The 22,711-nt window shown below is 37.2% G+C and overlaps 1 protein-coding gene across 2 annotated transcripts in view; it reads right to left on the bottom strand.

The window, feature by feature from the left end:
* The window catches only part of LOC590807 (THO complex subunit 2), a 60,148-nt gene extending 38,318 nt beyond the window's left edge, over nucleotides 1–21,830 (bottom strand). For both annotated transcript variants that reach the window (XM_030980942.1, XM_030980943.1), the window contains exons 1-7: nucleotides 21,735–21,830; nucleotides 10,336–10,403; nucleotides 4,978–5,069; nucleotides 4,028–4,079; nucleotides 1,858–1,928; nucleotides 1,199–1,320; nucleotides 132–265 (exon numbers count right to left, since the gene is read on the bottom strand). In XM_030980942.1, coding sequence (XP_030836802.1) covers nucleotides 132–265; nucleotides 1,199–1,320; nucleotides 1,858–1,928; nucleotides 4,028–4,079; nucleotides 4,978–5,069; nucleotides 10,336–10,403; nucleotides 21,735–21,799 — 604 coding nt within the window. In that variant the 5' untranslated portion in view covers nucleotides 21,800–21,830. The remainder of the gene's footprint in view (nucleotides 1–131; nucleotides 266–1,198; nucleotides 1,321–1,857; nucleotides 1,929–4,027; nucleotides 4,080–4,977; nucleotides 5,070–10,335; nucleotides 10,404–21,734) is intronic.
* Nucleotides 21,831–22,711: the final 881 nt, after the last annotated feature.

The following is a 22,711-nucleotide window of genomic DNA, read 5'->3' as shown; positions in this document are numbered from 1 at the left end:
ATGTGATGCGTATTACACTCATTTTACAACAAAAATAACCATGTCTGTTTAGCGCTTCGTATCTGAACGAGGCTGAGTGCAGAGCCAGTTTCAATGAGGAAATGAGAACTGAAGCTGAGAGAGGGCCATACCTATGAGCGCTTTGATGTTCTTTGAAACCTGGGAGCTTGTAGCAGGGTCGACTGTAACTTGAGTGAGCTCCGAGACCAGCTTTGCGAAGCCTTCACTCTCTTCGCGTAGCAGGTTGAACTTTTGTTGTTTGTAGCTGAGCAAGGAAGGAAGGGTAGCAACATAGCATGGTTATGATTTACAATTACTGAAGAATTATGAGTTTGACAGTGTAAGGTGAACATGTCACTTGAAAGGAGAAAGACCACTGTATGATTTCTTACATAAGAATATAACCTGAATAATATGTCAAATTTCAGACACTTTTCAGGGAGAGTTGGAAGACAGGATTGTTTTTTTAATAGAAATGCAGATTATTCTTATGCTCAAACTTTGTAAAGTGACTTCTCTTCCAGTAAAAAAAAAAAAAAAAATGCAGTTCACATCAGATTTCATGAACAAGAGCAACATTACTGCCCACACCTGTGCTTCAAGATACACAGAAAGCATGACTCAGAATCAGTGTGGTATAAATAAATGAAATTGGAACTCAAATCTTTCAAAATCTTCTTAATAAGTGGAAAGATAGTGGCGTTGTAGATTAATCACAGACAAGTAAGAGGGAATTTTCTAAAGCACTTCGCAAGTGGATAGAGAGTTTTAAAAATAAAATAAATTAAGATACGTAATGTGCACTACACAAATTATAACTTGTAGTATCTACAGATTTTGTGCACAGTATGTACTGTTTCATATGATATTTCACTCTGGCAGACCTGTCGACCAAGTTACATGCAAAAGGTTTAAGAATAGCGTCCTGTCAAAAGAAACGTTCTAAAGAGACAGAAATAGTATATTCCCATAGGGTGAGGGTGAATAACAAGGATCCACGTTATAAGTTTATAAAACAAATAATACACAGCATTTCGTTCGGGCATTAGTAAAATTACCCACACTCTGTACCTTTGAAACAGTCTGAACACCCTCGGCTATCGCCCCGGGCGTGTTCAACTGTTCCAAAGGTACAGAGTGTGGGTAATTCTTACTAATGCCCTCACTGCAGTGCATTATTTGTATAGTAATTACTCACTAGAGTTTTGTCTTGAGTCGAACATATCTCTGGGCAAAAGCCTGTTTGTTGGAGAGGATGTTGATGGCATCCAGAGTGTCATTGTCTAATCTCTCTTTCAAAAGGCGGCTGTCCAGGAATGCCTGTATTTCATATTGGGAATAACAAAGTATTAACAACACTGGTAATAATATTGAAAGTGATAATAATGATGGTGTGAAAACATCAGAGAATGGTCTTGGATAACAATTTCCAAATCTCTTCATCTGCTTTTGCCATCTCTCTCTCTCTCTGTATCTGTCTCTCTCTCTCTCTCTCTCTAACTCACTCTAACTCTCAGGGATGCTAGTTAGAATTGATCAGAGGGCCTGCAAATCACCTTGAATGAGCTATTTGTACATAAAAAAGCCTAACCTATGGTCTGAAAATAATTTGCCAGGGCCTGAATTCAAGCTATTGCCTGAAAACAACTGGGGGGCGTTTCATCAATATTTGTTCCCACACAACTGTCAGCCCTGACTAAATTTAACCAATCAGAGGCCTAGAAAATAGTCAGTGACAATAAAATTGTCAGTGAAAATGATATTAGTTGGTGAAAACCCCCAACTAATTGTTTTATGAAACGCCCCCCTGGCATCCCTGAATTCTCTCTAACTATTGGTTCATCCTATTGTACTTACGGAACAAGCTGTAAGAAGAGAGATTAAATTTTCCTTGCATGTGTTTTCTTCTCTTGATGTTGTTTCAATATCTGGAATTCAAAACAATAATGAGAATATATTTAAATCAATCCATGAATATCAAAAAAAAATTAAATAAAAAAGGAAGTTTGCCTTGAATCATGTAGTTGTTACATCTCCCATATCATTCAAGGTGACAAAAAATATCAAACTTCTACACCATAAATCCACACAAACAATTTCGCACAAAACAAAAGGCACTAATTGACTACAGGACTGCTATGTGCAACACAATGGCTCGACAAAATTACCCATTTCTGGTTTTGATTAGCTCCAAGACAACTCATTTAAAATCGGTATGGATTAATCTTGCACTGGAAAACAATTACATAAGCTTGAAGCCCTTTTTTTAATCCCATAATAAATGAAATTTGGCACAGGGAGGTTATTGTTGAGGCATATTACGAGTTAAATGTAAGAAATTTATATTATTCAAAATTTTTGTACCATGGAAAATATAAAATAGCTGCAAAAAGCCAGTATCCTTTTAATAGTCAGAAACAAAAGGGGTACAAACAAACTTTCCAATCTACTTGTTTAAAAGGGGGAGATATGGTGGCCTATACAATCGTATGATGAAAATTGACTACATTTACACCACACAGTGATATTCTGCCTATACACCATGCTAACATGTTATGTTACTGCTATTGGCCACTGCATGGCTCCGTGATAACACTTGACCATGATTACCAACAGACGGTAGTATCTTGTGGGAGTGTCGTGGTCGAGTGGTTTAAGGCGCTTGACGGTAGATGCGAAGGTCGAGGGTTCGAATCCCGACACGGCACTAATATCCTTTGGCAAGATATTTACCTGCACTTGCTACTCTCCACCCAGGTGTTAAATGGGTACCCGGTAGGATGCGAACGTTCATGTGGTTGAACGAGCAAGTGTGCGCCTGTAAAATGGCGACTGGCTGGAATGCTCCCCAGGGAGTGGAAAATGTGCACACATTGTGTGCAGGTAAGCCTGAATCCGATGACCGGGGTAATAATATATCTGTAAAGCGCTTAGGTACATCGTTGGATCGGTGTATTGAGCGCTATATAAAAAACCAGATTATTATTATTATTATTATTGCTATTGAGCTTAACATTAACTTAACATAAGTGGTACATTTGCCTTGTTTTTCTCTGTCTTCCTGTGGTACCACTTAATTTATATTTAATTATTCATATAGTTGAGGGACAAGCCTTTGATAGGCCTTTGGCCTTTGTTTGTTCCCCGCATTTAGATACTTTTGTTCTGTTGTGTTATTTGTTGGAATTGACTTTGTATTGTAAATGTTTGTTTTTGTGATTTTTATCAAATGTGCAAATAAAATGAATTGAATTGAATTGAATTAACCATTTTCATCCAATACAAAGTGTAGGTTTTTTAAATTTCTATCATGCAAAGTTTGCTCATGGAAAAGATTACTTTGCAGGAGCTAAACATATGTTATGCCCTATCTGAAGGTGCCTGCCCATCTTAATAAACGGTATATTATTCCCTGAGATCATTGTGAAATAACCCAGTGGACAAGCCCAAAGTATCTTGAGGTTTAGTGTCCCATTCATTGTCATGAATCATGGAAAAATTAACAATAATAATAATAATCTGGATTTATGTTGTGCTTAATATGTAATACTGCCTTTAAGCACTTTACAGACAGTATTACCCCAGTCATCGGATTAATTTACGCACAATATGAACCATCTCAGCTCCCTGGGGAGTCTTCCTGCCATATAACCACTGTGAGGGCATATGGCAATCATTAACACAAATGAATTTGTCATCCTACATGTACCAGGTTCCCATTTCTCTCCTGGGTATGGAGTGGCAAATGTAGATTAATGCCTTGCCAAGGACATTAGTGCCGTGTCGAGGGATCAAACCCACGCCCTTTGCATTTCAAGTCAAGTGCTTAACAACTCAAATTACAGTACCATTGACAGTTTGGTCTGATCCAAGCTATAATAGGGCCATCCATTTGACACATCATCGATCACTAATGCAGTTGCTAATGTGTGGGACAAAATACCATAGACTTGCCCCACTATTGGAAGCACTGAATATATCAAGGACATGCAATATTAGACCGTTCAAGACAATGTTGTCAACCAACCTTTGATGTTGAAGACATCCACCAAGATGGACGCCACACCTGGATGGATATCCTAGAAAGCAAACACAAAAAGGAGAAATATGATCAAAGGGAGATGATTCTCCGTACAAAACTTATTCAGAACTGCTTGTAAACGTTTAAAGGTACAGACCCTTGTCAGTCATAGATGTAAGACTTTGTAAACTGCAGGGTTTACTGTAGTCTAGAGGCCCTATACTACATGTACAGGAGCTCTACACATGACAACACCAGAAACAGACAAGTTGGGCTAGGCTCAAGAGTTTATGGAGTTGTCTTAAGCGTGAAAATAGAATCTGTGAATGCGGACAATGATCGCAAAGAACAACAAAGAGCTGCTAAGTGCAGATCTTTGATTACCACCACATGCATAATAATCAGAGCTGCCAACCTTGTGCGACCCAAAAAAGGAATCATGATGGCAAAAAAAAAGGAATTTCAGGCAAAAAAAAGAAATACATAAAAACGATGTAGAAATGTTCATTCATCATGCTGTTTTTTCCATACAAGCAGGCAATTTTTTTGGTGGTTATCGGCATTTCATCCTTTTTGAGAATATTTTTTTCTTCAAGTATGTTTTAAAATTAGTTTTTTATTGAATTTGTGATCAAATCACCATATAAGGGCAGTTGTTTGACGTGCGGTATTTAAAAAAAAAAAAAAAAAAGTATTTTATGAAGAAAAAATGTAATACCGTAATTTGGAGGAAAAAACAGAGTAATTCCGGCAAAAACGGAATGGTTGGCAGCTCTGAATAATTATTAACAATTTTCTCATTCCTTATCCGATTTTCTTCAACTTTTTACAGATCTGTTTCCCATTGTTCTGCTATAATTTAGCCAACTGTATTTCTTGTGTGGTTTCCCATTTAAAGGTTAGGAGTTCAATATTTCTTGCTAGGAAAAATTCTTAAATTTTACTGTTATACTCACCACAGAAGCACTGAGCGTGGACACTGCGAGTTCCTGCTTCAAGGTTCCCTTTATTGTCTGATCAATCAGGTCACGTAGACCCTTACTTAATTCTGCAAAGAGAGGTTTTAATGATGCTGCTTGTAAGTATCGGCTTGCATGGTGATGTAGATATACAGTAGGCTTGCAGGTGCACCATGTGAGAGAGAGTGAGGATTAAGGATCAAGCCCTATAGTTCTCCTTAGAACTATAAGCTATGAAAGATAACCGACAGTCTTTTTCAAGACTACACCAACAGTCCTTTTCAGGACAACACAACCTCAAGAAAAATTACAGGACTCTCTCTCACATGGTGCACCCACAAACCTACTGTATAGGTTTTAAAGAGTTCAACACATTGTCCTTCAACAACAGGTACAATGGTTCTCTAGCGTCTATAGATTATATATGTACACTGTTGGTAACTTTTTTTATAATCAAGTTGTAGTTCCTGACTACAATTTTATTCCAATCATTCTAATATTTCAGTTTGCGCAATGTACCGTACTAGAGTATTGGCTTGCTCGCTAGATGCCCCGTCTGTTCAAGACAATGGCTACAAGTGCTTTCTGTTATTTCTCGCTAATTGTAATGAGTTGATACCATGTTTATTGCCAGATGAGTGGATCTGTTAAATTGGGTGACCAGGGGGTGTTTCATAAAGATCCTAAGTTGGACTTATCTCTAAGGTGGACTTAACAATTATAGAGAGCCGTGAGCATCTTTGAACAAAAATTGTAAAAGTTATTTCAAAAGGCATAAAAATGTTGATTCAAATCATTCATTTTTTCTATTATCAAGGAGATTTCATGTTCTTGACGTGGAAGTTATGATAAGTCTAAAATACTTGAATTTTTGCTTTTGAATATATTTAATTTTAGGGCTACAAATGGCTCTCCATGATTTATAAGTCCAACTTATAGTTAAGTTTGACTTAGGATCTTTGTGAGACGCCCCCAGGCATTTACTCCTGCAACCATTAACTCCAGGCATTATTTCTTCAAAGGTTAAGGGTTTGGCTTGCAAGCAGGATTGAGATAAGGTTTGAGTTTAAGTTATTAAGGGGGTAAGATTAGTTTTAGTGTATAGGTCCAGGGTTGAAGTTTTAAGAATTCAGTTAGTGTAGAAAATTTTGTGTAGGAAAATGTGAACTGCATACATGACGCATTGTTAGGTAGGACAAGCCATAATGCTTGTCCTACCCAGCTTGGTATATGCAATTTGCATTCTGACTTTTGAAATACAATTATTCATTACAGGTGAATAAAATATTTGTATCGAGGCACTTCACAAAAAGGTATGCATTAAATTTGGATGCATTAAGAAAATGGTCTCTTGGACAAATTGTGCTCTAGATGGGACAATAGGGAGTTTTCGCAAGCTCAACGCGGACAGAGAATCTGCGGTTCGTGTGCAAAATCGAGAAGCTACTATAAACAGCGGAGTGACCCCCGAGGTACTGAAATTCCAGACGGTTTTTAGCCAAATCTATGGGAGTTCTCAATGACGCTTCAAGTGAATCAACAGCCAATCAGCGAGCTTGTACTAAAGTTGGTATGGGATCACATCAGGGGACAGAAAAGAAGGATGAAGAATTTCAATGCACACGGCTCTTCAGTGAGTTTTTTAATATTGTTTCTTGACTATAACAACATGAATATGGATATAACATGAATTGTTTTAAAATTGGATGATGAATTGTTGAAATATGATAAAAAGCCGTTTTGTGGCTTGGTCGAGACAAGTTGTGCTAGTCATGTAGTCCCATCTATACTGTATTGTGTGGCAGGGCAATGGCATTGCATTGCAATGTAGTTGTACTATACGTGCGCATTCAAAAGTGAAACCGTTTGCACTGTCCAGCGAATTTAATAAGTTTATGTTATCGTCCCACCCAAATCTGTGTCTTATAAGTCAGCCATGTTCATATTACTTATCCTATCGGGTTGAAAGGTGTAGATTACCTGTGTGTGATTACACCCAGAGCCCTTAAAACTGTTCTTTTGGTAAATACCTAATTTAGAAGTACATCACTCAGCACGGCCATCAGCCTTTCTGTATAATTTGCTTGCTGGACACAAAAATTGGTTAAAATTAGGCTTGAGTCGGTACGGTCGATCACACCGGGACCCGACCGTTGCCGTCGGGTCCCGGTTTCGTTTTTTGAGAACCGACGCTCCGAAAAAAATAATGAAATATGTAAGAAATTGCAGTTTTGCACACCACTAAAATCATCCCACCTTGAAACTTAAGTATTTAATTGTTACCAATCATATTCTAGCTCATCCTGAATCAATCCGAACTGCTGATATAAATATGGGTTGCAAAGCAGTTCGCCCCATGGGGTTGTTGTTGCCAGCTGCTAGCTAGCTGCTGTACTGGCCGGGTCTCTCGGCAGGATTAATAAATCAGGTTGAAAGAAACATTAATGTTTGAATAATAAAACGGCTTTCTAAAAAGTACTTCTTTACAACATACCGATCGAATAATTTTTAAAAGACAAAATGGATATTATTTCTTTGATTTTGAACACCGCATGTTTCTTTTAAAAGCTGAAAATTACTTGGTAATCACAAGAAGTTTCGATACGGATAGCTGTTGCAAGGCAAGTTCAGACTAGTCTCGGAAAAATGCGCAGTGCTCCTCGTAGTTAGCTGTAATCCGTGCCAGAACGAACCCAAACAAAGACGTGATCGTAACGAGAAAAAATCATTAAAAACTACGAGAGCACAATTGGAAAGACAACTACTCAAAATTATCGTAAGCAGATACATAACTTGGAGGAATAATACAATAGTTGTCCATGAAAAGCCATAGAAATAGTGATATTTAAGGAGTTACTATAGGTACAATCATTATCGGAATGGGCCTGCTGATATGTCCGAATTACACGTTATTTGGTTTCTAGCCTCGTGTTCTAACACGAGGCTAGAAACCAAATAACGCCCTCTACGGTAAAAAGCAGTATAACAAAGGATTTGAGTATTTGCAGCAAGCCCCTTGCGATAAAAATGTACCCAGTTACTCCTCGATTTTCACAATTTATTTGGCATTTCTTGGGCGATTATTGAATTCTTTGTCCAAGTTATTTATCTGATTATCGTAATTTTGAGCAGTAGTTGTCTTTCCAATTGTGCTCTCGTAGTTTTTAATGATTTTTTTCTCGTTACGATCACGTCTTTGTTTGGGTTCGTTCTGGCACGCATTACAGCTTACAAGGAGCACTGCGCATTTTTCCGAGACTAGTCTGAACTTGCCTTGCAACAGCTATCCGTATCGAAACTTCTTGTGATTACCAAGTAATTTTCAGCTTTTAAAAGAAGCATGCGGTGTTCAAAATCAAAGAAAAAATATCTATTTTGTTTTTAAAAATTATTCGATCGGTATGTTGTAAAGGAGTACTTTTTAGAAAGCCGTTTTATTATTCAAACATTAATGTTTTTTGACCCGATTTATTCAACCTGCATGAATCAAAATGGCTGCTCGATCGTTGTCTTTCTATTTTTGCTCCAGTTTTTTTACTTTTAGAGCCACGATAATGGCACTAAACATCGCCAATCATGGATAAAAATAATGTCAAATGGAAGAATATACCGATCTGTGCCGAGGTATGCATGTGTTGATTTATTTGACTGATAAAAAAGGTCACTTTTAAGGGACATACTGATGATATGCGCTTTTTATAGAGGCAAGTGACAAATCCTGCGAGCTGATTTCGGGACACCGGGTCCCGATCGGTGCAAGGCCGTCGGGACCCGGTTTATGAAAATCCCGACATGACTCAGGCCTAGTTAAAATGCTGGCAAATTTTCTCCAACACTGCTACCCCCCCCCCCCCCCCCCCCCCGTTACACCCACAAATGTAATAACGCCCACAAAGGTAATAACACTTTACCCACAAATGTAATAACACTTTACCCACAAATGTAATAACGCCCACAAATGTAATAACACTTAACCCACAAATGTAATAACCACTTCACCCACAAATGTACCGCAAATCTCCGTGTATAAGGCGCACCTGTGTATAAGGCGCACCCCTATTTTGGGGAAGAAAAAAAAAAAAAAAAAAAAAAAAAAAAATCGTTTTTTGTTTTTTGTTGTTGTTGTTGTTGCCGAAAACCCACGCGGGGAAGGACCTTCATTTTACATCGAGGTGCAGTTGAAGGCGCTGATTTGTGCTTGTGAACTTGTCACAAATAATAGTAACAATATTGTTTTTAGAAGAATGTGTAAGATCATTAATGTAAATTAAAAACAAAAGAGTACATATGGTACCAGTGGTGCACCTTGTGGTACACCATTTGTTATAGAAACAAATATTTGAGGAATTATTATTATAAACTACATATTGAGATCTATTAAAAAGATTACTTTCAAACCAAGATGACAGACAAATTTGAGTGTTGTAGTTTCCGAGTGGTGAGTCAACACACTGATTACTGAGCTGGGTGACATTGTCAGGCATAGCGCCATATATCGAAACTAAAAAAAAAAAAAAAAAAAAAAAAAAAAAACTTTTTTTTTCTGTACCTGTGTATAAGGCGCACCCCCGACTTTCAAATTTTTTCGGCGGCAAAAAAGTGCGCCTTATACACGGAGATTTACGGTAATAATTTTGAATCACCCACAAATATAATGACTTTACCCACAAATGTAATAAATTTGAAGTGATATTTTGTCGAATTTGTTCAAAACTAAAAGCCTGTAATAAAGCATGGGTATAGTGTGCAGTCTTTACTCCAGACCCGGTTATTTCAAAAATTTAAAAAATCTTCAAAACTAAGACCCCATAATCCTTTTCCTGTGGAATAACATGAGAATCGAGCGTAGTCTTTCCTCCAGACCCGGTTATTCAAAAGTAAAACAAAAACAAAAAAACTTTTAAACTAAGACCCCACCATCTTCCAAACTAAGACCCGGTAATAAAGCATGGGTTTAGAGCGTAGTTTTTCTTCCAGACACGGTTATTTCAAAACTTTTTAAAAATCTTCAAAACTAGGTGTTACTTCTGGAGTAAAGACTGCGTGCTATACCCATGCTTTATTACAGGGTTTTAGTTATGAACAAATTCGACAAAATATAACTTCAAATTTATTACATTTGTGGGTAAAGTCATTATTACATTTGTGGGTAAAGTCATTATTACATTTGTGGGTGATTCAAAATTATTACATTTGTGGGTAAAGTGGTTATTACATTTGTGGGTGAAATTATTACATTTGTGGGTAAAGTGTTATTACATTTGTGGGCGTTATTACATTTGTGGGTGCAACACCCCCCCCCCCCCTTCCATAAAAAAATAGATTTAGTGATGCCCCTGGAGATATATTACTTACCATGGACACTCCCTGTAATGATCCCATCATCTGATGCTTCTGATATCCTACTGCGGCAAAATTTCAAGCTAGGAGGGGAAGAGGGAAAAACATAAAAACAGGGTTGCAATTAAAGAGCCTAGGGAATTTGACAATGAAAAAAAGAAAACAAAAACAAAAACTGAGAACATATGTATTTCTAAAATATTTGTTCTCCATTACTGCAGTGTATACATTTTAAAACATGTATAACTGCTCTCAGCTATATAGAGTATAGCTACATGACCATGGTTAAGAAGATCTCATGTCACTCCCATGTCACTGAAGGCATACATACTTGTCAAACATATCAAGAAAAGAAAACAATTTTAGCACCAGGTCTACATGTATTTTCTGCCATCCACCCCATCCCCCTGCAAAAAAAAAATTAAAAAAAAAAAAAAAACGGTAAAAAAAAAAAAAAATCTGACACAACTTTGTATGAAGTCATTGAGAGATATATGTAGCAGCTCAAGAAAGTCTCTTACTAAGCAATAGTGTCTTGAAAGATTTTCAATGTTCCAAAAATCTCATAACACTACAAGACATGACTTTGATCCCTTTGACATAGCTGTGTACAATTTTTCAAAAGCAAGTTTAAAAAAGAACTATTGCTGAACCAAATCCTGGAGGTGATATTCAGATCAAATTGCAATACAAAAAAAAGAGTGGGGAAAAGGGAGAAAAAAAATGTGGGGAAAAAGGAGGAAAAAAAGAGTGGGGAAAAAGGGGGAAAAAAGGGGGAAAAAGGGGGAAAAGGGGGGAAAAAAGGAGGAAAAAGGAGTGGGGGAAAAAGGAGGAAAAAAAGAGTGGGGAAAAAGGAGGAATAAAAAGAGTGGGGAAAAGATGAAAAAAAGACGGCTCGGATCTTGATTTATTTAGAGGGGCAAGGGTGGGTAGGGAGGGATTTTGATCCCTATAGCAGCCATGCTTAAACTTGGGCCCTGGTTTTTAATTTAAATTGGGATAAAAATAGACAAAGCTGAACAAAAGGAAATCAGACTGACACAATGAACATTCACATACAGTATATTGTTTTATTTTCATATATTCTGCATAGATTTTCACCATATTTTCATATAAATACACTGTAGAAGAATTTTTGAATACACAACATACAATCAAAAGTTCAAGAGTTTAATCTAAAAAAATGAAAAGAAAATGCTTTATGTTTATCAGAATATCAGGTGACTTACACCTGCCCAAATTAAAAAGTAAAGCTGCAACACAAGCAGATACTAAGCTCAGGTTGCCCAAACTTTTTAACAATGCCCTGCTTTAATAGCACATGTAATTTTTGTATCCACTTGAAAATAGTTTTCAAGGAATTTCCGTATTAGATGCTTGACAGAAATGATGCTTTCTAAAAGGATGAAATCACTGCATTGTTACAACAAAGGGTAAATGAACGGTAAAAGAAGGAGAGAGCTGTGTACAACCAGGGAGGTGAAAGAAAGGAGTCAAAACTTGTGTAATTTATTCAAACGCATTCATGAGCTCTAAAGCGTATGGGATGTGTAACATTCCACTTGGCTTTGAAGTTCCATGCTCCGAGCCGCGCTTCCACTACGGGGATTTGGGGAGGCCAGGCACCAGTTTCACATTTATTACAAAATATTAAATTACCAGCAAAATTTCAGTGTAAATTATAAACTTTATATAGGGATTGTATTTGGAATAGTGCATCCAATAAAAAATCAAATTTAGGACTCCTTTGTAAATGAAAAATTACATCCTGACAAAAACTCAATATCTTAGGATAATGCGCTAATTTGTGCACGTTTTAATGTCCCGCTATGTAATCCATGATTTACGATCTTCGATAACTTTAAGTTTGCTAATGCATGTTTTTTGTATTTTTGCAGTTGGAAAAGGTACACAAACCTCAATTAATAGCAGAATTCAGCTATACAGTGTATTATCAAGTGTGCAATAAAATGCCAGTTTACAATCAATACATCACATAGTAGTATGATTTACACAGAAACTAATATTATACTGGACTACACTAATACTCTTTTCACACTCGTTTTGCTTAACCCCATACTTTGCTCAGCCTCGTACTATCCTTAACCCTGGACTAACTTTTTTGGATTTTCACACATGCTCTTTTAGTCCTGTACTAAGCACCTACCCCGGAATTCGCTCCATTGCGTAGTACCACACTATTTTTTGTTTCTATTTACATTCATTTGCTTGGCACTGCAATTGAGGAGTTAGCACCAAAATTGCAGGGTTAGCTCTGCTTTTTTGCAGGGCCAGCTAACCCCGTACTACATGTATATGTGGGGCTAGCCCACTTTGGTAAATACGTTTCTGAACAGAGAGTGGAATAAGCTTAACCCCGGACTATAGGTGGGGCTAAGACTTCCTTTTAACCCCACCTATATTCCGGGGTTAAGCAAATTTTTGCCAGTGTGAAAACAGTATTTCAGAGCTCAGGTCTCCCAAATTAACTTTGGATGCAAAGTGTTAAAATGTAAACTGACACCTTACACACAGCATCAATACTACATTCTGGACCAGGAAGAAATTGAAAAAGCTAGGGTGGGGTACTACAAAGATGGATGTTCATGTAGATTTTCTGCCTTCTCTGTTGTATTTCATGGATTCCATTCATTAATCAGGCTTTCAGCCATGATTTTGAAATTGGTTGTCCTAATTGAAAAAAGAAAAAATGCTTAGGATTTATTCAAAAAATCATTATAAAAATTATATCTTTAAAAAGGGGGGAAATCCACACACAAAAAAAAGTGTCGTCTTTTGGACAAACAGACATCCTCTTGGCTAAAATCCTATAAAGAAATTCAGGAAGAACTCTTGTACACAGATATACCTGTACATCCCAGCTATTGTTAATACAAGACCTGCTCACAGTACATGCAATGTATAAATTGAATAAATCTGTTATTTAAAGTACAATGAATTGCACCAAAAATGCATTCTTTCTCAAGCAGAGAGTAAATATAATATATCGTTTCAAAACCTACATTTCACAGAATGCCTAAAGAAACATTCAGGTGCCAAAGGAATCACTGATATTGTCTTGGTGGTCTCCCTTTATACACAAAAGACATAAAGTATGATGTTTTCAATTTATAATTTGTCAGAAGTTTTTTTCTTCTCCTTTTTTTGTTGTTGCAGAGATTCAAAAGAAAACCTCAGAATATGCAGTTCTGATATATAATTTCCAAACAGGAATAGCAAATTGATGGATTGTAGTCAAGAAACATTGTTTTAAAGCTAAAGTAATATCAGTCTTGAGAGGGAGCTATACAACGTATAGGCCCGAATTCACAAAGCAAGGTTTGAGCTCAGACCAAGGTTTGACCTCAAACCTCCTTTTGTTTCGCCAAACCTCCTTTCCTTTTAACAAAAGGAGGTTTGGCGAAACAAAAGGAGGTTTGAGCTCAAACCTTGGTCTGAGCTCAAACCTTGCTTTGTGAATTCGGGCCAAAGAGTTTATCATTTACAATTTCATCACTTTACCCTCAAGTTCAACCGCGACAATGATCATTGCATATTGTAACATTGCATATGCTTCCAATATGTTCATATGAGCCAAATTCATGACCCCATACCAAAACTTGGTATTACCTTTAAAGGTACTATGTCCCTTTTGCAGCCAACCTCAAATTCTGTAGAACTTTGCAGGAATTATGAATATGTCATGTATGTCCCATCTGTGAAATTTAAACGTTAGCAGTGTCCTCATATTCAAATTATGCAAGGAAACATGTTTACTTGCTAGACTTCACTGTCAGACACTATTGAGTGACTGACTGGCTTTTTTTCTTCTTTGGTAATAACATACATGAAAAGAGTTGTAAAGGGTACATGAGCATTTGTCTACATCAATAACCCACTTCTTGTGATGGCCAAGATTAAACTGATTGAATCTTTGTGCAGCTTAAAACTATGACCATTCGGTACAATTGTCTGAAAATCAAGACTACCGGTACTACTTTTGGGCTCTATAGCCCTAAAGTCGATTTGACAATGAATAGTCGTTATTTTCCCACTTGAAGACATTTTCAAGCCCCACCTTTTTTAGGGAAGTTCTAAATTAGTATTATCTTTCAAATGCAGTTGGAATTTAACTTTTTCCTTTTTTTGGCCTGCAAATGGGACATAGTACCTTTAAGCAAATAATACATACATGTATGTGAACACACTCAAAACAATCAATAAATTACAGTCAAACCTGCTTTAGTGACCACCTGTCTACAAAGGCCACATTTTGTGTTTCCCTTGGGCGGTCGCTGTAGACGGGTTTGACTGTACCATAAAACGTTTTGAACTACTGTAATTAACGGTGTATTAACCGCACCTTTTTGCCGCCGAAAAAAATTCAAAGTCAGGGGGGCGTCTTATACACGGTACACCAAAAAAACAAAAAAAGTTTCGATTTATGCCCCTTCACCTGGCACTATGCCTGGCAATGTCTCCCAGCTCAGTAATCGGTGTGTTGACTCACCACTCGGAAACTAGAACAACACTCAAATTTGTCTGTCATCTTGGTTTGAAAGTAATCTTTCTGATAGATCTCAATATGTAGTTTATAATAATAATTCCTCCAATTTTTCTTCTATTACACGGCGTACCACAAGGTTCTATCCTAGGTCCTCTACTGTTTTTTAATTTACATTAATGATCTTACACATTCAGCTGCACCTTGCAGTTAAATGAAAGGCCTTCCCGCGTGGGTTTTTTTAACACGGACCTGGCTTGCTGACAGAGTGGGCAAAAAATAAAATAAAAAATAAACCTTTTTTTTTTTAGGGCGAAATAGAGGTGGTGGTTAATACACGAGAGCGGTATACTCTGTTAATTACGGTACATCTTTACATTGTACATGTACACTGTATGTACATTTCTGAAGCTAAATATCTCTGCTTAAAAATCTCTTAGTAAAACATGATCATGACCAACTTGCACTGTAGGTTGACTACAATCAATAAGCACACTCACTTTTCTCTTATTTGGAGTATCAAAAATAGTTAAATACGCTGTGTACACATTTCTTGTGAAAATTACAACTCTACAAATCCAAGATAGCGGATTGAGGGGTTTATTACTGACAACATATGGTTCACAAATGCAGTTGTTGGACAGCAGATGGCTCATAAAATTTGTAAGGGTGTTTACAAATGCTAAACAAGGGAAACGCTCTCGGCGGTCTCACCTGCATTACGCAATTCAATATGATGACAAATTGAGGTTGGAACATTATTTATAGGCAGGGTGGCCCATTAGCAGGCCCCCAAAAATGAAATCCTCTGAATATAATCAGCATTTTGAAGTGAATATTGATTAAGAATCATGAACAAATAAGAAAAATTGAAAACATAATCCAAGTCTACTGACCTAAATGACCTTTGACTTTGTGACCTGGAATTTGTGTCATATGGGACTTGTGATACTTGATAAACCTTGTGTACAAGTTTCATGGAATTTGAACAAACACTTTTCAAAATATGCTAAAAATTCACAATCTTGATGTTGATGCCACAAAAAAGTCTAAGTTTTTTTTTACCTAAACTGACCTTTGACCTTAGCTTAGTGACCTGAATTCTGCTCACATGATTGGGGGTACTTGATTACCCTATAGTCCAAGTTTCATAGAATAGTCGCTGTTTTCACGAAGTGACGGTAGTGAAAAAAAAATTGCATTCACTTTGAGTTACGATTTTCCTCACTACCGTCACTTCTTGAAAACATTGACGGAATAAGAACTTATACTTTCAAAATTATATCAAAAATTCAAAAACTTAACCTTAGGTTAAGTTTTTGATGTTGATGCCGCCGCCGTCTATACAAGACGTTGATATTGTAACTTTGTTCCCGCTAGTATAAACTTTGAGATAAATTGCTTCTTCCTCATGTCTACATTCAAACCTGCTTATGAACAGTTTCATTTGTTGCAAATTATTATGTACCAGGAACTAATCTGAACTTGATTCCAATGTCATTAGCCTCAAAATTATACTCCCTCTATTTTGTTCAGATGACTTCTCCTATTAATTAGATTTCTGTATTATAAGAGAGTTACTATATATCCTGGCTTACAGTGTACATGTATGTTAACTTGCTGAATAGTTGGTCATACATACATGTACTTTTGTCATAATATTACATCTTACATGTATTAATTTGATCTTCAAATGCATTCTTGTAAATACGGCTTGGAATTACGGGTATCTTTTTTAATTGGGTACCCAAAAATGATGTAACAGAAAACATCAGCCAGATCTTAAATTTTACTATTGATAGCAGTCTACTGCCCTTTGCAGCATGCATACTGATCAGTACAACAAGTATATGTAGTACAGCAGGCCCATTTCGATAAAAATTTACCCAGTAACTCCTCCAATATCAATATTTCTGTTGAATTTCATGGACAATTTTTGAATTCTTAAAGCACCTCCTTGCAGTAATATTGAGAAGTTGTCTTTCTGATGTGTTTTCATGGTTTTGAATAAGCCAGAGTCAAAAAGTTCCTGACTGACCTAAAGGTTTATAATTATCATCGCAGCATGAGCTAAATCAAGGATTATTTTTAAAGGATCTAAGACAAAGTTACCGGATCCCTTTAAGGTAATGTTTAAGGTAATATTGGCAAGACCTCCTTGCCGTATGGAGATCTAAAAACAATATTTATTGGCAAGACTTCATTGCCGATACGAAACTCCTAAATTCATAACTACATGTATTGGCGGGACTTCATTGCCAATACGAAGAGTGGAAAACATGTCTTTATCGAAATGACTAAATACTTGAGAACGGTTAAAACGGTTAAACAAAACCGCCCGTATTCATTAAATGGTTAAACGTTTAGAAAAAAACCATAATGACTCAGGCTTAGTTTTGAATGAAATCTTTATACAATTATGTACATGTATACTTCTTTGGGTTTGTTTCATTACAGCTAATGCAGTGTACTGTGCATTCCTTTGGCGACTACTCCAAACTTGCCTTTCAACAGCAACGAGTATTGAAACTAGGGCTGCAACGAGTAGTCGAATGCTAGAGTACCCACACTGTTGACAACTACTCGAGTACGATTTCTCGTACTCTAATATTCCACCGCAAAAAAAAAAAAAACGGTCACCTGGCACTGTCCAGGCCGACGCTTACCCGTGCCAGGGAGAGCGCCTGCCGCCGGCATGGTACCATCGGTAAAAATGTTTCCCAGCTCAATCACTGTCAAACTCACCACTCAGAAACTGGGAACAAATGTCCAGATTTCTGTTTGGACTCGGAGGAAGATGGATTATTCTGCCATCTTTGGTTTTCAAATAGCATTGTTTACTGTTATTATTATTATTAAATCGGCGCCATCAACTGCAACTCGAAGTAAAATGGCATGAGTTTTCGGAGACGGACCTGGGATAATGCTCCCGTGGTATGGTGGTGGTAAAAAAAAAAAAAAAAAAATTCTTTTTATTTAAATTAAAAAAACGTGGTGTCCAAATATTTGAGTATTCGCTTGCAAGCCTGTGAGTGTACTCGGGTACCTCATTACACGGTTGTGCACATCCTTAATTGAAACTTCTTATGATAATTACAAAGTAAATATCAGCTTATAAAGAAACATAAGGTAATCAGTCACGCACACATCGTCATATACTGAAAATATTCATTCCAGACACCTTTCCAAAAAAAAATTGTAATTGATTCTAAAACATTGTCAGGCCTGGTTGAGATTGTATCTCACCTAGTAATAAGGGAAGACTTAAATGGAATCTAACCTTTGAAATAAGTTCATTTGTACGATAATGAAAACCGAAAAATAAGATACAGAATGGCGAAAGTTTGAAATAAATCAGACCAATAATAAGGAAGTTATGAATGGTTGAAATATGAGATCACTAAGGAAGTGCAAATCTCAAATTGGCATTTTGGTTAGTCGATTGTAACTTAGTGGCAGATGACTCTCCCGTTCGTTGTGTTTACAAAAATTTTACTTTTGATTTTCTTCTCCTAAATGCCATCTTTCTTTGGGCACTATTAAATGAATATTTTGGATAGCATATCATTTATATGTACATTGTACATACATAGTTTTTCTAATGAGGAAAGACCCTCCTCAGTATTAAATATATATATACATTTTTTTTAATTGAGTCATTTTAATCATTTTGTGTGTTGATTTGATTTAATTTGAATCGGTTTGTTGCAATAAAAGAACATGCAGCTGGGAGGCTGAAATTATTCAATTTAAAAAGTCAATGTACAACACAATAAACAAATATGAAAGCTGTCCGCCACTACATCACAGAGACATAACCGATTTGGCCAATTTGAAGAGCCAATACCTATAGGGATTAAAACTTTCAACAAATCAAAACTTTCTTGTTTTTTCTGCTTTCCTCTTGAGTAATTTGCTATCAAGGTTAGATTTCCATTTAAGATATTTTTGCTTACTTTTCATCAAACTTTGTAATGTTAGGAACAACAAATGACTACATTTCTTGGATTTACTCTCATAACCATAAGACCTAAAATAAAAACTTGATATATCGCCCTTTGGGTGCCAAAACATGGGTGGGTCGGTCGGAAAGGTTTTTTTTCTACTTTTTTTTGTCGTCCTCTTTGGGCCGATATTTTTCAGATTTGAATGTTTTTTTTGTTTCTTTTTTTTTCCGCCCTCTTTTGGCTGATATTTCTCAGTTTTTAATGATTTAATACATGTGTTTCAACGTCATCATTCCATTGATATCTTTTTCACCTCATAATCATCCATGGTTCGCACGAGTGAGAATTTTTGAATAATTTGATTTTATGCATTTATATCCCATTTAAACAAACAAAATACATATTTTGTATTCATTAATCAAAACAAATCTAAAAAAACGGTTAAAAAAAAAATTTTAACCGTTTTTTTAGATTTTCAGATTTTTGGGTCGGTCGAAAAGAGCAATACAATAAGTTTTTATTTTAGGCCTAATCATACATGTAAGAATCTTGTATTTAATTGAGTAGTGCATCTAAATAATATTTAAGAATGTACCAGTTTGCCTGTACATGAACCTTGTGTAAACAACTAGCTCAACAAAATACATAAATGGGAAAGAAGGGGGGGGGGGGGGGTGAAAGGAAAATACAGGGGGAAAAAATCTGTATTGATGTGTCCAATAGATCTTTCTGAAGTTTCAATTCCTAATACCTCAGTCACACCAACAAGACCAACTCTAGACAGCAACAGGCCGAACAAAAATTGTATTTTCCTGAATAGTCAAGAATTGTTTGGTTTGGCGTTGGTGTGGAGGTGGTTTTGCGGTGTAACTTCATTAGGAAAGAAATGTCCAGTACAGTTCTTCTGCAACCACATGTGTAGTACAGTGTATGTAAGCATCCAGCACAACAGCAGTAGCAAAATCCAAATCAAAAATACACCATTGCTGGCATTGTTGGTTCAACATTAATACCAATTTGGTCACAAATATACAGGTCTTCTGAAATCCACAATAAAATAGTTCCTCCATTCAGTTTGGCTGGACATCAATCCAAACATATTTAACCAAAGCTTCTTTGTCAACTGAACAAAATAAACTGCAGATTCTGAGGAAAGCATTATCCATGCTGTAGTAGACATACATGTACATATCCTGACTGATGGATCCTGTCAAGTACCAACGTAGAAGTACAAGTAGAAGTGTAAGAGTGAGTTGTGTGGTGTTGCCCATTTCGTTGTGGAGCTCGACATCTTGAAGTTCAGATCTGCTTTTCGAAGACTCTAAGCCTACATGTAGGTGTCCAGTCTGCATCAAATTGACAGGAAGCCGGCAGCTCATCTTACAGTTACATTTTCCTGCTGTGCATATGGAAATTCAGAATGGCTTCGATCTTGAAGGAGGAAGTTACAGCATTGGCTAAGGGCATACCAGAGGACATCTGCCATCTCCTCAGTTACCATATGTGCAAATGTCAAATGTTAACAGACATGGTCTTCTTACAAGAGTGTGTAGTTGACAGGCAAAACTGAAATCTGATGGAGGATGTGACTGTCCTAAAGGTAGAAGGGCTGGCGTATCGTTGTTCAGAAGCTATAAGTTATCAAGTTTATCAACTTTCCCATCAAAATTTCTGATGAATCAGCTCTATTAGAATGTTGCTGTTGAAAATACACCTGGTTGTAGCTTTTCCCTCTAATCACTTTGTTGACAAACTATTTCCTAGGCGATTTATAGTTTATTTCACAAGAATGTATTCACAGTCTTCATCGCATCCCGTCTCATGTCCCAGCCTTAAGGAAAAGGCTTTATCATTCCCTGCATCAGTATGAAATCACGTTTGTGTGCAGTCACTTGGTCTGGCCTGGGTTCAACTACATGTATGATGCTCAGAACTGAAGAAAGATGCTCACAACTATGAAGGATGGTGAAGCTTTTTTGGATCTGGGAAGTTAGAAGACAGATCTTAGATTGATTCTTAGTACTAGTAGTAGACAGTAGTAGAATGTGACATTCCCCCCTTCCTTTCTTTTACAAAGAAAAGCCCCATTCGTATTCTCTTCCCTTTGATTCACTTTTCATATGGAAGACAAGGGTGTTGTTGATGCCATTGAAAAGCAGTTCTGGCTGAAGCTCTCTGAACAAGCTCATTTTGATAAGCATTTTTAGAACAGCCTTCAGCCAGCTACAGAGTAGATGCCTACGTTAACCAATTTCCATGATACTGCAGCCAAACAATCAACATTTCTGGAACAAGATGCTTTGCTTTTGACACCCTCTCCTTCATAATGCAACTCTCTCATTGAGTGATTGACAATGTCGAGGTGCATGCCTGAACTCTGTCTCTGCTAAGCCACTCACTTAATCAGGTAGACGTGATCGTGAACAGAATTCAAACTTGGGCAGAGCTCAGAGTGAGAGAATCAGCTTTTGGATCAAACATTGAAACTTTGAAAGAGGAGCTTTGCCTTTGCTTTGGTTGTGCTCATCCTGCGCTCAGCTCAGAATCAGATGGAGACTTCTCTGCTTATCGCATTTATCCATACTCCATACCAAACCGCTCTGATAGAATTTAGGTCTTACTCAGACCCAATGACGATGCTGTCGAATTTCACCAAGCTCATCTTCCTTAGCCCACAGACGTTAGCTCAGACAGGGTGACATCACATGAAGTCGTGCAGTGCATGTGTGGCGGCAGTGCTGCCCGCTCGTCTTGCAGTCAGTAGTGCCATCTAGATATAGTGCGAGCCTAGAGGCGGCTGCGATCAAGGTGGGTATTCATCTGCTCGATAGTTCATACACATTGAAAATTTCGATTTCCCCTTCAGACATGGCAAGAACTCCATCATTTTTATTACGAAAGGTATTGCTAATATTTTTCACTTGAAACAAAAATTGGAATGTCCGATCTTATAGACAACTTACAACTCATTTCTGCCACTTTTCTCCCAGCTTTTGCAGGCCTCTTCGCTTGTGACAAAACTCGCCATGTTGAATTCGCAGATTCTCTCGCAAAATGCGCATGCGCTATGCCGTGTTTTTTGTGTATGTACTGTATTTTCTCAAAAAGCATTTGTCCTGAGCCAGGGGGGGGGGGGGGGGGGGGGTGGGGTTACTCATAGATTAGGACATACAGGGGTGCGCCGCTCTAATGGGTAACTTTTTCACAAAAATTCCCCAAACATGGGTCCCACTCAATACCATTAGGATAGGTCCGTTTTTTTCAAAATTCATGCAAACACCCCAAAACACCTGAAAATTGTGGAAAATGGGTATTTTTCGAGAAAAATGATCCCTAAAATGGGTAGGGGTTTCGAGGCTTAAGCGGCACACCCTAGCCCAAACCAAAATAGTTAAAACATATTGAAACATGATTGTAACCAAGCTTTTTATAATTTGATAAACGAACATAAATACAAAATGGCCTATTTTGTATTTACTTCATTTTTCATAATTTCACAATGTTTTTTATGCAGGCACGTACATGTACACGGGAGGTGGGGGGTATTTTGAGGGTTAACCCCCCTCAATGTTTGCTTTCTTTTGCTAAAGGGGGCGTGCTGAGTAAAAATAAATAAAACAATGCTCCTTAACCTCCCCCCCCCCCCCCCGGGCCCCTACTCAGCGAAATATCGGTCGGCGCGATTTTAAAATCTCGGGGGCAAAAAGAAAAACAATTAGTGCTCACTTAAATTAAGCGGGTCCGCTCGCTTTTGATAAGGACCGCTATTCATAAGGACCCATGAGGGTCACTCCGTATATGGACCGCTATTCATGATACTTAATCCGGGTCGTTATTCATTGGGGTCCCTATTCATAATACGAGAAGAAGGCCGCTTTTCTATTCTTTATACGAGAAGATGGTCGCTAATCATTATTTTCACGTATTATGAATATTGCAA

The sequence above is a fragment of the Strongylocentrotus purpuratus genome, unplaced genomic scaffold (genome assembly GCF_000002235.5).
Source record: "Strongylocentrotus purpuratus isolate Spur 01 unplaced genomic scaffold, Spur_5.0 spur5_scaffold_11, whole genome shotgun sequence".
NCBI lineage: Eukaryota > Metazoa > Echinodermata > Echinoidea > Camarodonta > Strongylocentrotidae > Strongylocentrotus > Strongylocentrotus purpuratus.
The sequence above is the reverse complement of the archived record's forward strand: the minus strand, read 5'-3'. Positions and strand labels throughout refer to the sequence as shown.